Raw genomic sequence first — 17,912 nt, forward strand, 5'->3', positions numbered from 1 at the left:
ATTACTATAACATCTCAAAAAGCTCTGCAAATGTCAATGATATTCTGGATGCAGAAGCAGCTACCTCCTTTGTTATGTCTGTGTTATCTCTGTAGTGGATGGGACTATGAGATACGTCCTTTTTTTGAGTTTCATTCAGCTCCTATCGGTTTAAAGCCATTAAAAGGTTTTCTCTGCTTTTTCTGGAAAAAAAAAGACTAGAGACCTGTGTTTTACATCTTTTTGATGATGTCGGACAGGGTCAGGACTGGAAAGGGAAAATTGTAATGTCGAACCCGGTCCGACATAAGACCGCAAAGGGTTAAGAAGTGGAAGGTATACGGCACCACCCAGAATCTGCTTAGAGTAGGCCATCCTCCCAAACTGAGCAGCCAGGTAAGAAGGGCATTGGTCAGAGAAGCCAACAATAGGCCAATGACAACTCTAAAAGACCTACAGCATTCCATGGCTGAGATGGGAGAAACTGTCCATGTGTCAACAATAGCTCAGGTATTCCACAAATCTGGCCCATATGGAAGAGTGGCAAGAAGGAAGCAATTTTTGAAAAAAGCCCATGTAAAATCCCACTTGGAATTTGCAAAAAGGCAAAAAATGTGGCAAAAGATTTTGTGGTCCGATGAAATAAAACTTGAACTATTTGGTCTAAATGCAAAGTGTTATGTCTGGCATAGACCCAATACAGCACATCACCCAGGTAACACCATCCCTACTGTGAAGCTTGGTGGTGGCAGCATGCTTTTTCATCAGCAGGGACTGGGAAGCTTATCAGGATAGAGGGCAAAATGGATGGAGCTAAATACAGGCAAATCATTGAAGAAAACCTGCTTTAGTCTGCAAAAGACCTAAGAATGTGACGGAGATTCACCTTTCAGCAAGACAATGACCCCAAGCACAAAGCCAAAGCGACACTGGAGTGGCTTAAAAACAAGAAAGTGAATGTCCTAGAGTGGCCCAGTCCAAGCCCGGACTTGAATCCGATTGAGAATCTGTGGCAAGATTTGAAGATGACTGTCTACCAATGATCCCCATCCAACTTGACAGAGCTTGAACAATTTTGCCAAGAAGAATGGATGAATATTCCAAGACCCAGATGTGCAAACCTGGTAGAGACTTACCCCCAAAAGACTCACAGCTGTAATTGCTGCCAAAGGTGGTCCTACCAAGTATTGACTTAGGTGGTGAATACTTATCTAACCAAGACATTTCAGGTTTTTTTTTTTTTTTCATTAACTGTTGTTTCACAATAAACTGATCTTGTCTCTTCAAAGTGTTGAGTAAGTTTTGTAAATCTAAGGAAAAAAATCCCATTTCAATGCATCAAGATTTCAGGTTGTAACACAACAAACTGTGAAAACATCCAAGGGGGGGTGAATACTTCCTATAGGCACTGTATATATATATATATATATATATATATATATATATATATATATATATATATATATATATATATATATATATATATATATATATATATATATATGATAATAAATATTTCCTAATGTTCCTTTTGTTTATTATACTCTGCACATTCCTATGCTAGATGTAATTTTCCCCATCAGTGTGTTTTCTCTCTCAATCCTAGATACAAACAGGTTAAAGCATTCAACTAAACAACTACAATCAGATTAGAATTTGCATTTAAACAACAGCAGTGTATTATGTTGCAACCTCAGGCAAGTCGTTTCATTAATTTATGCATCATTCTCATCCCACTCTTAAATTGGAATCAGCAACCCACTAGGCACCCACTATGACACAAACTTCCTCTAAATGTTTCAGGTCCCCGTAATATTTAGGTTTGAACATAAATCTGTTTTTGTCTTTTACAATGTCTCTTAGGTAGGAGTTAGAGATAGGAGTAGGTGTTTCTTAATATGGATAAAGTATGGGAAACCTCTTAGCTCAGTACTAGTTTCAGGCATGTGACAGTTAATCCACCAGGAACTTACAATTGAAATAAATACAGCATGCATTTATTGACTTATAAGTCTGGTTTCAATTCAAAAGGTCAACAGGGAGTATAACAAGTAAGCTTGTTAAAGTGAGCAATAGAGGACTGAGTGTGAGGTGGATTGGAAGCTCAACACCGGGTGTGAGGTGGATTGGAAGCTCAACACCGTGTGACAGAAGGCTGCATTCGAAATAGGTATTCCTTAGGCAGTCTTGGGAGAATGTATTCATTTAAGACATTTTCTTTTCTCTTCACTGTCACTGTTTAGTGAGGTGAAAGAATTTAGTAAAATGTGTTCAGGGCTGTGAACTTCAAACCTGTGTTTTTAAATACATAAAAATAACAATAAACTTAATGCTAAAAAGAAAATCATGTTTGCGAGTTGTTTATAAAGTAAGGTAGTCCAAGATTAGTGCGTATTACAATCTGTGAAGATGGCCTTGTAAATGTTAACACTTAAGGTAGTTTGAAATTATTGCACCATGGTCTTGGCATAACTGTAGTGGGATTGTGGCAATCTACAACAGCACACTTAATATAAAAAATAAATCCATTTGTCTAGGTGGTCAGACCATACCAGACCATGTCCAACCCTTTGAGCAAGCTGACCGTGTTAAACAGCATGCACTCCCACTTCATACTGGCCGACAATGGAACGACAGGGAAATATGGGGCTGAGGTGAAGCTACGCAGACAGCTGGAGAAGCACATCTCACTACAGAAGATTAACACCAGTAAGTACCGTACAGGAGACTTACAAAATCTCCACACAAAAAATTATGTATGGAAAATGTAGAGTGGGGTACATTTGTGTATTGTATAACTTTCTTTCTCTAAATATCACATGACTGATTTGTTTTATTGGCAGTTTTTGCATGTGTGAAAGGTTTTGGTAAGATTAGGCTACAGCATATCCTTTACACTGTTATAACTTTAAAAACAAAAGGTTGGCTAATTAGTGCTACCTCTTAAAATGTAACTTTAGATTGTACATTTAGCATTTGTAGAATACACTTTCAACAATATATTGCATTTGCCCATTTTGATTTGTAGAATACTAATACTGATCCAGGAGGCTTGTCAGGCTTGACATAAACAAATCTATTCAGTCCCCTGTTATAAAGGACCGCATCTCTTTCAAAAAAATCTATGACTGACAGCAAATTTGTTATAGTATATTTTTATTTTATGAATGTTTTAAATGCAAACTGTAAATTAGTAAAATATGCTTTTTGAGTTGTGAATGAAAACAAGTTGTTCAATTTGGGATAGAGGACAGCTGTCTAGTACTAATTGGTCAACTGACAAGATACAGCAATTGGCTTCGGCGATGACATGTTTAATTGATGCAATTGGTGTACAAGCAGGACTTTCCACCTGCTCAGTGTAAGGTTGGCTAGGTTTTTCTTTCCATATCTGCTGGACCCCTTGAGGGCTTTGTTTAAAAAAAAGTGCATTGTACTTAATGAATAGAATAGTCAATTTTTTCAGATTGAAATAGAATACAAAAATACCATGCCTATTATTATGTTTTATGATTGATTGTGCTTAAAATTCCCTATGAATCTAAACCTTGTCAGAATGTGGTGTTGCTTCCAAACATGCAGCTACCAATAGTTGGAAGTAACCACAGGTACTGTATGAGGGGGCAGCCAAAAAGAGGTTGATGGGAACAAAAAACAATTAAGATAGTAGGAAACCAGAAGGCATTTGATTAGGACATGGCTTCATGTGACCCGTGGGCTTCCCTTTGTCATCCTATGCCTGAGAATATATGAAGGGGGCTGGGAAGGCAAAGGGATGTTCAACTGTCATCACTGGCATCTCCTTTGACCATTGCCCCATCATCAAATACTTCATGTGCTCGTTCATGTCCTATTTCTTGCTCACCTCCTGTGTGACATTGATGCATTCTCACGTCTGTCTAGTCCATAAGGATGCATTCTGATTTGCTTTCCTAGTGGGCCCAAGATGTCCCAGATAGATAAGGCTGCATGCTGGATTCCCATCTTTCAAAAGCACAGTTCAGGTGTAAAGAGCAGGCAATGAATATACTTCTATAGTTTAATTTCAAAAGTCAGATATATTCTTGGAAATAAAAATATATATTAAAAGTTATCCAAATATTCTTTGAATTTCCTAAAATCTAACTTTATTATGTGTATTTATGTATTTATTAAATTAATAGCAAAGAGGTTACCTGTAGCATCCCATAACAATGCACACAGAAAATGGAAAAGATTTCAGATAATTGACCTTATAACAAGTTCATTTAAGAAAACTAGGGATTTGGGAGTGAAGGCAGTCCCCCCACATGTAATATCTTGAGATGGGTGTATGCCAAATCATCTCAAACACACCAGACAAATGATGGAATGATGTTTATGGAAAATGGGGACTGCAATTTGACACCCCAGGAGTAATCAGTTTCCAAGCAACTATAACGTTAACCTCACCAGTAGAGGAAAAAAGGGTGTGTGTGGCAGCACAGCCTTCACACTAAGAGTGAAGCCTCTATAGTCTGGCAGATATGTAAACCTTTGCTAATCTCTGTGTACACCCTGCAGCCTTAAAACATGCAAAATACATCCAATGTACATACATTTGATACATTGCCATGCCTCCTCCAGTAAGATTTTAAAAGTGAAATAGGGTTTAGAAGGTTTAAATGGCGGTACCACATGAAGATTGTAACATACAGTAGAAAATGTGTATTAGCAGCTGAGGTTAAAAGACTTCTCATGATTCTGCCAGAATCACATGGTTCCGCATAAACACTTGGCCATGTTGCATATCTATAACATATGGAGCCTTGCATCATTGCCACTGTGGCCTTTGAGAACACCTTCAATACCAAGTCGCTCATCAGTTTCATATTAATCCTATGAATATTTCACCCAAACACTGGCACACTGAACATGTCTGCTTTGGGTGTATTTTACAAGCCTGTGAGCCTGCTCTATGATCACCAGTGCTGAGGTTTACAGGAAACCTAGACACATGCTGTCTGAATTCAGATCAAACAATGACCAATGCTACAAATACTTAATTCTCTGAATGAATACATAGATAAATAAATAAATAAATAAATAAATAAATAAATAAAAAATAAAAACACCCAAGCAATCTGTCAAAAGGTTTTCTGTACTTTTCTTGTCACCGTACAGGCAACTGATGGTCATTTTTTTTAACCCTTGATAGTTGTCCCATGACCTTTATTTAACCCTGGCTTGAATTAAACCATCAAAGTTTATTGTGTTGCTGAATAGATATACCTATGTAGGACTGTATGTTGTGTTGTGTTGTTGTAAATAAAGATTGATTGTTTTTTAATGTGAGTTTGGCAGGGTTGGGGTTAAATCCATCCCTGATGCCATCCTGCTACATATGGTATGAGTAGTGGGCTAGCATCAGGAATGAGACTCAGAGGCTAGAAACTGCAGTGAAAGTGCTGGTTGCGCACATTTATTAACAAAACAAATGAACACAGGAATAAATAAACAATACAATGACCAAATAAAGAGTTAAACAAAGCACAAGTCCGAAACAATAGGCACCTTTAGTCTAGGCAGTGGCCTTCACTAAAGATTGTCCTTTCTAAACTCCTTTGTTCAGGCTAGGCATTCACTGAACTCTTCTCTCTCCAAACAAAGGATTTAGCTCCCTTTGTATACATGTGGCCTTTCCCTAATTAGCACTCAATTACCTAGTTATGGAATGGCCACATTCCACACATGGCTATTTGCAGGGATGGATGTAACTACCCCCGCCAAACTCGCATTCAAAACCAAGCAATCTTTATTTACAACAACACTCTAGGAGTCTGTGTAATGCAGTAAAAATGTACAACATGTTCTTTGTTATTACTCTTATATAGTGGCTGTATGTGAAAATACAAGAAACAATAGAATGTTGCTAACCAATTAGATTTCTGGAATTTTCCACTTGGTTTTATAAGTGGTATGTTCATGTATGACTCCTAGAGTAAAGCTATGAAACCTACATCCTAGTATATCCTACGAGGCTGGCAATTCATTCTACAATTTAGGGGCCCTATAGCTGAATGCTCTACCACCTGTGTTCTTTTTTTAAATGTTTGGAACGGTGAGATACCCAGCATCCTGAGATCAGAGCGGGCAGCCTCGAACATATGAGACCAATAATTCTCTCATGTAGGATGGCGCTAATCCATTTAAGGCTTTATAGGTTAAAAGCAGGACTTTAAAATCAATCTTGTATTGTAATGGGAGCAAGTGCAGGGATGCCAATACCAGCGTAATCTGGTCAAACTTTCTTGTTTTCGTTAGGATCCTGGCAGCAGCGTTTTGCATGAGCTGCAGTCTGAACAAAACACAGTTTGGAATATCAGAAAATAGGACATTACAGTCGTCTATTCTAGACGTTACAAAGGCATGCATCAGTCTATCAGCATCCTGCGCTGAGAGAAAGCGTTTTAATTTAGCTAGAAAAAAAGGCACTTTAGTTATGTTCCAAATGTGGGATTCAAATTAAAAATCAGGGTAAAAAAATGACGCGCAAATTTCTAATTTCTGTTGTTGACTCAAGTAGAGTAGCTGTCCACTATAGTGGCATATTGATTTTACCCTTTCTTGTTGATTTCTTGACCTGAAAATGATGACCTCTGGTTTATCTGAATTTAACAGAACAATTGTTGACAACCATTTCTTAATATCAGTGAGCCAGGTAGTTATGGTATTTGCAGATGTGGAATCACCTGGTTTCAGAGGTAGATACAATTGTGTGTCATCGGCATAGTAGTGAAAGTTTACCGTGTCTACAGACAACATTGCCCAGGGAAAGCATATAGAGAAAAAACAAAATTGGTTCAATAACAGAGCCCAGATAAGGAGGAGGAGTGGTCCTCAATTTGACCTTATTGTAACCTATTTGAAAGATATGATTTAAACCAAGATAGTGCACAACCTGACAGTCCTACAAGATTCTTATGGTAGTCAATTATAATCAGCTGCTGCACTTAGATCTAGGAGGATGAGGACAGAGGCAAGGCCTGAGTCACCAGATAATAGCACATCGTTTACCACTTTCATAAGGGCCGTTATTGAGACTGGACGGAAGTCTGACTGAAATTTCTCATATATATTATGAGCTGCAAAGAATGAGCTTAGTTGATTTGCCACCACTTTTGATAAAAGGGGGAGATTAGAAATAGGCCAAAAATTATTAAGAACTGGATTCAAAGCAGATTTTTTAAGCAGTGATTTTACAACAGCAACCTTAAGTGACTCAGGAATGATGCCAGATGAGAGGAAGCTATTAATGATATTTAGAATAGTTAAATCAATCCTAGATAATATTATTTAAAAAATTTAGTAGGAATAGGGTCTAATGAACAAGCAGTAGATTTTGCCTTACTAACGAGATTAGTTCAATCTAGTTGGCTCAGTAAAGAAAAGGTGTAACAAGACTCAAGGAAGTAGTCAGTATTTGAATTTGAGGCATCTGATTTGTCCACAATGTTTGACATCTGAGTTCTTATATCAGCAGTTTTATTATTAAAATGATTCATAAAGTGATCATTGTTTGCTGTTAATATGATTTTCATAGTTTAGCTCTTTTTGCTGGTTTGTAAGTTGAGCTTCATCCCGTATGGAACACAATTTTAGCTTTGGTAATGTTGTTGCTAGTTGGCTTATAGCACCACCTAGTACCTAAAAAAGAACAGTAAATAAATAAAATGGACATATAGTTTTGCCCAACCCTTATATAAAGTTTACAGGATAAATTCACAGTTCAAGATTCAGGATAAACAAGAAGGTGTTTCTTTTTTAAAACTCTTATTTAAGCTTTAGGTGTGAATTTTGATTGTTCCAAAAAAAATGAATTCACATATATAGCTGGAGAGGAATAACCAGAATCATAATTGTTTTGTATTTTGGGTAAGGAAATAAATGAACCTAGACAAGGAGAACTGTACAGAATCAAATTTCATTTATTCCGTCAAAGTTTCACACATGTAAATGAGTCTTTAGGAGCAGCTATTCACTATAGATTATTTGTTTTTTTATGTGATGGGTTTAGTTTTACATATTTCATTCCTTTTAGTGTTACATTGTAGGTTATACTATAGTTATGGATTGTTCTACTACTGTACATGTTCTAATGTCTTTGCAGTTCCTGTATCAGCAGGAGGCCACTGTATTTAATGATGCATCTCAACAGACTGTTTTTTCTACAAAAATATTTAAAATACTGAAAGAAATAATATTAACACTATAGTTTTTGGATCCGGTATACGTGTGCAATCTATTGACATGTTATTAACTGTTATAGATTGTGATTTGAAATAATAACACTGGAGCTATAGTATGTTGTATTAATGTTATATAGAAGGTGATTCACAATGTATTCAACGTTGTCAGAGCATCACAAAAACTGGAGAGTAATTGGAGAATGAGATGCAAAGGAAACGTTTATATAACAGAGACACTGTGACACACCATTTGGCCACCAGAGGGTTCTTCAATAATCTTAGCATTTAAGTAAAACTGAAAACAATGCCAAAAAAAAAAACCAAAATGCAGATAAGACATTTAAATTAGAATTACTGTTCAAAATGACCTAAAACATTTTCCAGTGCATCTTGACTCTGCAATGTCGTAGTATCAGTCAGAAGAATCCCACTGGAAACAGATTGCTTAAACTGATTTACGTTGCAAGGTTTGCAGCAGAAAAATTTTGACCAAAAGTGTCCCAAGACAAAAAAGTCTAAGGGGTAAGATCTGATGATGGTGGAGTGACAGTGACAGTGTCTCCCTATCTATTGTCATGGCAATTACTTGACTAAACAAGATTAGTCATGCATGGAATGGTGCACGGGAGAACCATCATGGTGGAACATCATGTGCTGGAGGTCATCAAGGTAAGATGAATAGATTTAGCAGGACAGACATGTAGGACGCTGCATTAATTGAAACATCAGAAGAAAAAAAAATATCACCCAATAACTGTTGTTGGTAATGCCACTCCATGACACAGGGATCGTATGTTCTGGCGGTTCTTGGTCCCATTCAGGTGAGGAGGATGTTATCTGGCACAATGTCTACCTATTCTTTCATACATTCACAGTAAAGTTTTCGGTATGCAGCATCTGCTATTGATAATGCTGACACATTGGTACATTTGTATGGTTACAGTTGATCCTAGAATTATGCCTCTGGGTGCTTACTAGCAAAATCAATAGCTGTTGCAGCACTGTTTTGTCAATTTTTGCCATATAGCAAAATTAGGTCATTGTACTCTGCAAGTGTAAGCCTTGCCTGAACACTTGTCCTTCTACTGTGAGTACTGAGGAACTATAGCCATCCAACCTCTTTATACCTGAACAGCTCTGGTATAACACATACAGTAAGTAAGATAATGATCTTTAATATTATAATTTCCATTACATGAGAGTGGATGTTTAATATTATAATTTCCATTACATGAGAGTGGATGTTAAAAGTTCATGCTGATTTAAACTCTGCTCCCGCTAAGATAAGCACCAACTAAGACGTACTTTACAGTAAACTAATGTGGTCCACCTGCATCTCAATCCATTTGTGTTACTTTCCATCTGATGATGTAGATATCTTTCTGCCTGGTGTTGATGGCTGAAGTGTAATGCTGGCTCCAGGGGTCATCTTATTTTGCCTCCCCAGACACAACAGTGCAGTCTCCCCAGTGCATCAGCGTGTCAACCGTCTGGGGTTTTCAAGTGGGCACCTTCTGTCCTCTGTGTTTCGTCCACTGCCCCACGACACCTCAAGAGGGCTCGACAGTGATTCCGGCATCCCAGCATCACCCCCCTCCATCCCCCACTCAACTGAACCCAGCTTACTTACCCGTACATCAGCGTTTCTTTCTTTCTATTGTGCTTGAGATCCCCAACCAGAATCTTTCCGTCTCAACCACAGCCAGTTGCTGCTACTTTCTTCTGCTTCAGATAAGTTTTTCACTGTGTGACACAACTCTTGGCCACCGAACCTGACATCTCTGAGAAACCGGGTTGTAGAGTGTACCACAAATCCTCGACAACTCACTTCCACTGGGTAAACCCGGACTCTCCATCCTCGCTGTTCCACTTCAGCAGCTAGTTGAGTAAACCAAAGTTTCTTCGTCTCATACACCTGATTCACAACATCCTCCCATGGCACTGTTAACAAGATGAACAAGGCATGCTGTTCCAGACCACGAGATGACGTTTGGTTGAAGTTTTCTGGTGTCAATCTCAGGTGGAAAAATAAGCTGTTGACCAACATCGGCCAGCATCTTCTAGTAACTTCCAGTTGTCCTGGCCGAGGCTTGGTTTTAACACCTTTTCTTGGTGGTTGCTCTCTTGGATGGAGAAATATTGTATTTTGTGTATAATGCTTTGATGGAACTGGTGGCAACTTATTGGTCAGGTTATGCTTGCTAAGGCCAAACTTCTCAGCACCTAGTCATAGCGCCAAGTAAACTGTGATTGGCTAAGCCCACCTTAAATCCTGTCAAAATGTGCCTTAATGTTGCAAGCGATGAACACAAAGGACATGAGGGATCCTCACTCACACAGAGGTTTAGGTTCTGTGGTGATGGGAGAACATGTTGATCTGATGAGAAAACTGATCTTGCTTTGTTCCATTGTCCATAGGTCTTGCCAGCCGATCTTGCATTGTTCCACACTTTCCCATCTCATCCATTCTCCCTGCTTGGCCTAGGAAACGGCCTTTACACACTTCATCCTCTCCTCCTGCTTTTGCACCTCGTTGACTACCAGCTTCCTCCATTGAGCTGGGGTTGCCTTGTGCCATGTAGCTGAACTGAGACCAAGACCCCCTCTTCCATGCTGAGGTTGACCCATAATATCACAGATTCAAAAGGTAGCCTTTGCATCTTCTACTGCTTTCTTTGCTGCCCACTTTCTTGCGGTTTTCAACACAGGTGCTGCCTCCCTTATGCATTTGTTGCATGCATCTAATAATGTAATTTCCAGTTGGACTTTGGCACACTTAAACTTCTCGGTTAGAGCAGAGACTGGTAGCTGCAGTATTCCTTTACCATAAAGTCCCATTCTGCTGAGGCAGCGTGGAGCTCCCAACCATTTCCTGACGTATGAACTTATTAAAGCTTCCAGCTTCTCAACTGTTGTCAAAGACATCTCATACATAGTCAGTGGCCACAGCAGCCTTGGCAGTAGACCAAACTGATAGCACCAGAGTTTCAGTTTGCCCAGTAAAGAGCTTCTGTCTATGCAATTCAACCCACCACTGCTTGTTGTCAAACTTCTCCAACACGAACTGTGTCCTTTAGATCTCTGTTGTACCATCTCCCAAGACTTTTCACTGGCTTCTCAGCAAGGTTATAATCGTTAACGAAAACTGAAACTGAAATGGACAAAAATGGAAAATAAATGATTCCGTAATAAAAACTGAAATGAAAATTTTAGCAAAAACAAAAATGAAACTTAATTAGAAATGTTTGAAACCAAAACGCAATAGAAATAATAATAATTCAGAATTTTTTTTCCCGTTTCAGTTGCTAGCTAGAATGGAATACTGACTTTTTTTTTTTTGAGTAAAGCTGTTTCTCATTGGGTGACTTATGTCAGTGAACATCACTGAATGTGATTTGTCTTTGTACTGTGTGCACTTTGTTGTGGTTGTGTTTTGAGAAGGAGAGTTCATTCATACACACAAGGTAGCTGCTACAGCAATACAAAAAAGAAAATTGTTCAGAATTTAATTTAGTATGAGTGTGCCAACAACACCAAGAACAAGCGCGGGAAAGTTCTGTATGGGACTACTTTCAATACAGCACTATTGAAGACAAGAACAAATGTCTCGTTTTAATGATCGCTGACAACAAAAGCAAAAGCAATGTATGCAGCATGGAACTTAAAGGAAAGAATTCCACCAACCTGAAAACCCACCTTAATAGTTGTCACAAAGAGATGTTCAAAGAAGTGGAAAAAAGGGACACAAATAGAAAGCAGGCTCAAATCAGTAAAAACTAATTGGTTCAGAGTAGCTCCATTTCCTGTGAATTACAACAGAGAATCACATCGTGCCTTAAAAGACCACAGGTGTGGGTAACCGGGTCGGTTGAATACACAAAACAGGAAGAAGCTTTGGTGAATTTGTTTGTGGAGACTGGCCTGTCCATTAGATTATGAGAACAACCAGTCTTTAAAAAGTTATGTGGGATACTCTTTCCCAAGTTCAAGGTCCCAGGTTCTGCCAAGGTTAGCACTCAGCTTGCTGGGCAACAACACTTGTAAAACAGATGTTACAATCCGCTCACAAGGTAATGCTCTGTATTGATGGATGGAGCAAGAAAGGTCTGACGGCCTTCTACCTGAGAATTTCTGCCTGCTTCTGCAATCCTTCTGCAAAGGAAGCTCAACATGCTTTGCTCAACCTACATCGAATTTCTCATCTGCACACAGTAGAAATGATTGCTAAATGTACTGGACAAACACTAGCTCCTTGGGACATAATGGAGGAAAAGGTACTGACGATCATTGCAGATAATGGATAAGCCATTGAACTACTATTGCAAAGTGGAGGTGTTTGTGAGTCTAATGCAAAAGTCGTGGAAAACTCAGAAGACCAGGCTAACAGTGATGTAAGCAGTATGGAGCAGGACTCAGTGTCTGATACTGGTAAGCACTGTTTGTATTCAAAAGCATTTTTAACTAATATATTGGTGAAATATGTTTTACATTGATGTGCCATACAATAAGAGAATTTGTAACTTGTACAAATTAAAAATATAAATTAATGTTCATAAAAAATCCCATTAACTGTAAATCCTGTTATAGGTGCTTTTTTTTTTTTCTAAATACTATACTAACCCCCAAGTGTAACATACATGGGTAAGGCCCTCTGCTGAAATAATAATAATAATAATAATAATAATAATAATAATAATAATAATAATAATAATATCTCACACCTTATTCAAACTACTGCTTGAGCTGTAATTGTAAACCTCTGATTGTGATTCTGCATGGTCTGTTTAGGTTTGTAAACTTTGAACTACTGTATAGATAGATTTTTTAAATGAATTATAGAAATAAAGCAGTGTTCGAATCCGAAAGCGGAAAGGCTGTTAAATGTGTTGATTTCCTGCTTTTTCCCTTATTTACAATCTGGATTTTTTTCCTAAAAAATCCACGACAATCAGTGTCCTTTTGGGCAGGTTAAATTGCTGATCATTTCTAGAGTTTTTTTTTTACTCAAACGGAATGGGCCGAGGCATGGATCAAATTGGTGCTGATGATAAGTAAGATCATATTTAATTTCTGTTTATAAGCACATAGCTTGATAAAAGTAGCAGCCTATAACCAGTCAAGAAAACATAAAACAATTAAATTAGTCCAGGAAAGGGCTCAGACAAGACATTTTTAATTATAATGTATTGTTATTTAAACTATCACAACGCAATAGAGGTTTTAAATGTAATACAGATAGTAAAGCATTTCAGTAAGCTGGCAAAGTATTCTACAGCTATCCAAATGTCAAAATGTTAATATTTTCTTTTTTTAATGCTAGTTTCAAATTACTTTCACAACAGATGTTCCATTTAGTAGTGTTCTGTTTTCATACGTATCATTGAATATGTTTGAAGAAAACTTTTGCGTATTACATTTTCTTAATGTAATTTATTGCAGTGATGAATGTTTATGTTAGCTAAATGCAGAACAGGTGTTACGGTGTTGACACAGCTGAAGATGACTTATTTGAGGATGCTGATCTGTCAAAGTACACAAGAATGCCATATCTGTCACACACCCGGCAGCTCACTTTGAAGGATGCCTTCAAACATCCGAGGACTGAAAATGTAATTAGCAGGGCTAGAAGGCAAGTGAATACTATACCTAAATCTTCAGCTGTCACTGAAAAAATGATTTCTAAGTGTTGCAAAACACTAATTAAAGACTGTGTGACACATTGGAATAGTACTCTGAACATGATTTAAGAGACTGCTGGAGACCAAGGTTGCTTTAAATCAAATTCTTGATGTTTTGCATCGACACCTTGCTCACCAGTGATTGGTCCAAACTGGAGCAGCTTGTGAAGTTGTTTAAGCTGTTTGCAGCACATACAGATCATCTGTAGACTGACAGCCAATCTCTGTCAGAAGCTGTGCCCTGCTTACTGAATCTAGAAGCACACTCACAATCATCAGTAGTCTCAAAACCACTTGAACAGATTATGCTGAAGTCACTTCAGAAACGATTTGCTTGTATACTAAACCCTCAGCCAGCAGATTTTGATGCCACACCTACAGTAGCTTGCCTGGTGGACCCAACAGTTGCATTTGCACTTTTCACAGCAGAGATGGAGCCCCTCATGAAAGCAGCAAGATCTTTTGTCCTTCAGCATGCTGCACACTGCAGCAGTCTTTCAGTGTCACAGCAAGAATCCAGTGTCAACCAATGTGCTACCACTGCTAATGCTCATGGAACAGTGTTAAAGAGGTTCACATTCTTGGTTTCCAAGGTTGGGGCTGGACTCACTCCAACATCTGGCAACACTGGCATTGCAGGAAGTGCACACTGTAAACTTTCAATACATCTCAGACATGAAGCAAGGCAAAGTATGCACTGAGACTGATATTCCCTTAAAATGTTGGCAAAATAGAGAGGTTGTATATCCAAAGCTTGCACTAGTTGCAGAAGATCTTGTTGCAGCCCCTGCATCCCAAGTATTTATGACATGTGCCATTATCGACTTGCTCTGTGCAGTTTATTGAAATGTTCAATACAACAGAACCCGGGGTTGCCTTCACAACGTCTGTACATTTTTCTTGTGTCCTTTCTTTTGTTTTCATTTTCGTAGCAGATCCTGCATGTTTGTTGTGGTCTCTGCTTCCTTTGTGTTGGAGGGATAGTCACAAATGCGTGTACAGGGCTACATTGTGCAGGCATTGTGATGGATCTGGCTGCTGCAGACGCCTGCTTTATTGCCTTCTACCCAATGTTGTGTTTTGCTAGTATTTCGTCACAGCACTGCCATTTCAAATCAAAGTGCTTCCCTTTTGCAGCTGGCTTACCTGCATGCTCTTTTGTTTGTACAGTTTGTACTGGTCTTGGCTCCAATCCTTTTCATCATCATTGCTGACAGAAAAGTCAGCATCATTGTTGCTGGTATCGAAATCCTCCGAACCAACTTTGAAATCTTCATCACTCCCATTGTTGCTCTCCACGTATGTTACCATGTTTAGCTTTCACTAAAAATTATATAAACTACAACTAAACAAGTAAAACTAATAATAAAACAAAAAATATATAATTTAAAACACAATATACTATGTATATACTTGTAAAAGTTGAATAGCTTCCGGCAATATATCTTGGTATTCTAAGTCTTCTAAACTCCCACAGGTAGATTGGAATTGAAACATGAAAATCAATTGGATACAAATATCACCTGACCCTCCCCCAACTTTCATTGCACATTCCACAATACTAGAACTGCCTTAGGGAATGAAACCTGAAACGCTAGACTGAGAAACTGGTCATAGAATAGAATGGGAAACTTGACGTACGCACGTACGGCGTGGTACTGTAAGTGGGTTTTCATTTGACGTACGTGAACACGTCATGGTGTTAAAGTGATTATTTATAGAGATGCTTCTTGACTTAGTGGGCTTGAATTGCATTCATACCCATTAGATGTTATTGGTTAATTTGCCCAATAACTGATTATTGCAGGTTACTGTTGTTGTCATGGTTGTCATGTCATCCATGTATGCTCGAATTGGTGGTAGTCTCATTCCAGAAGGCAAGCACTCTCCTAAGTATTTTATTTACGGTAACTGCACTTTATATTATCAATGTTAGACTTTAGATTCCCTTATGTCCACTTTACTAAGTAAAAAAAGGATTTTGAAATGTTGTCAACAAAGAAATGCAAAAAAAAGGGACACAATACATGGCGGCAGGGATGAGTGAACCCATTAAGAAATAATCCAGATCGCTGATAAAAGGGATGAATGATTATGATTACCTATTATTGGAAGGTACTTCAAATTAATCAAAATAACTCTTTCACTACGAATTCAAATACATCAACATTAAAATAGAATAATAATTTTAAAAATAGGTAACCAATACAAGATGTCTACAGTTCCCCACAGATCAAACAAAATATGTTCACATTTATTGTTGTGTAATTTTTATGATAATGTAATTGTAAGCCCAGTCATTTAAGCTATACATACATGTATTTTATTCCATCTCAAGACACGCCTTTAGTTATGTATAAATAATATTTTACTATAAATTATCTAGTGTTTTACTACTATATCCTTCTAAATCATCATCAAAACTACATTCATATTTAAGTGTAATCAAAAGTTACACTGAATATATGAATATATATTTTACAGTAATCATAGAATTGTGACTATAAATATGATTAATTCGGCATATGATTTAATGTTTAGACAATATTCAATTTTGATTCAATTCGATATTATGATATATCAGGGCTGTTTAACCTTGAAAAGCAAAACAGAAAAATCTTGTTGAAAGTAAGTACATTCTTTTATTTGAAATTAAAAAAATAAGTACATTGTATTAGATTGTAGTAATTTGTTTTCAATGTATAATAAAGGATTATACTAAGTAGGTTTAAGAAAAACGGACCATATATGCAGTGCCGTGAAAAAGTATTTGCTCCCTGTCTGATTTTCTGCATTTTTGCACATTTTTCACTTTGAATTTGGTCAGATCTTTTTGTCGGTTGTAGTTGTATATAGAGGGAGTCTGAGAGAAAAAATGACATCAAAGTTTGGTGCTTATTACATTTGTTTGGTGTGCAAGGGATAGTTAGGGTCAGCTGTTTGAATACTTTGGTTAACAGTCAGGCCTGATTTGGTCCAGCCCTGCCCAATATAAATCTGACTAACTTTGGCCCTTACCATCAGAGTGAAGCTGTCAGCACACAGGTTCTAGAGACACATCATGCCATAATCAAAAGAAATTCCTGGACCTACGGAAAAACAAGTTGTTGATGCCTATCAGCCTGGAAAGGGTTACAAAGCCATTTCTAAGGCTCTGGGGCTCCACCAAACCACAGTCAGAGCCATATTGTCCAAATGGAGAAAGTTTGGAACAGTAGTGAATCTTCCCAGGAGTGGCCATCCTGCCATAATCTCACCAAGAGCAAGGCGTAAAATCATCCAAGAAGTCACAAAGAACCCTAGAACAACATCCAGGGATCTGCAGACCTCTCTCGCCTCAGCTAAGGTCAGTGCTCATGACTCCTCCATCAGAAAGACACTGGGCCAAAATGGGATTCATGGCAGAGTAGCAAGGCGGAAACCACTGCTCACTAAAAAGAACATGAATGCTCCTCTCAAGTTTGCCAAAAAGCACCTGGATGATCCTCAAGAGTTCTGGAACAATGTTCTATGGACAGATGAGTCAAAATTTGAACTTTTTGGCCAACATGGGCCCCATTATGTCTGGCAAAAAACAAACACTGCATTCTGCAGTAAGAACCTCATACCAACGGTCAAGCATGGTGGTGGTAGTGTCATGATTTGGGGATGCTTTTCTTCATCAGGACCTGGATGACTTGCCATCATTGAAGAAACCATGAATTCTGCTCTGTATCAGAGAATTCTACAGGAGAATGTCAGGCCATCCATCCGTGAGCTGAAGCTGAAGTGCAGCTGGGTCATGCAGCAAGACAATGATCTCAAACACACAAGCAAGTCTACATCAGAATAGTTGAAGAACAAGAAATTTAAAGTTTTGGAATGGCCTTGTCAAAATCTAGACGTAAACCCCATTGAGTGGCATGTTGTGGCAGGACCTGAAACAAGCAGTTTATGCTCAAAAAACCCCAAATGTCACTGAGTTGAAGCAGTTCTGTATGAAGGAGTGGGCCAAAATTCCTCCACGGCGCTGTGAGAGACTGATCAATAACTACAGTAAGCGTTTGGT

At 38.1% G+C, this 17,912-nt stretch overlaps 1 protein-coding gene across 10 annotated transcripts in view; it reads left to right on the forward strand.

The window, feature by feature from the left end:
* trpm3 (transient receptor potential cation channel, subfamily M, member 3) overlaps nt 1–17,912 on the forward strand; it is a 341,244-nt gene that overhangs the window by 253,283 nt on the left and 70,049 nt on the right. For all 10 annotated transcript variants that reach the window (XM_041256339.1, XM_041256333.1, XM_041256346.1 and 7 more), the window contains exon 6: nt 2,517–2,688. In XM_041256339.1, the coding sequence (XP_041112273.1) occupies nt 2,517–2,688 (172 nt within the window). The remainder of the gene's footprint in view (nt 1–2,516; nt 2,689–17,912) is intronic.

Source organism: Polyodon spathula, chromosome 1, assembly GCF_017654505.1.
Source record: "Polyodon spathula isolate WHYD16114869_AA chromosome 1, ASM1765450v1, whole genome shotgun sequence".
Taxonomy (NCBI): Eukaryota; Metazoa; Chordata; class Actinopteri; order Acipenseriformes; family Polyodontidae; genus Polyodon; species Polyodon spathula.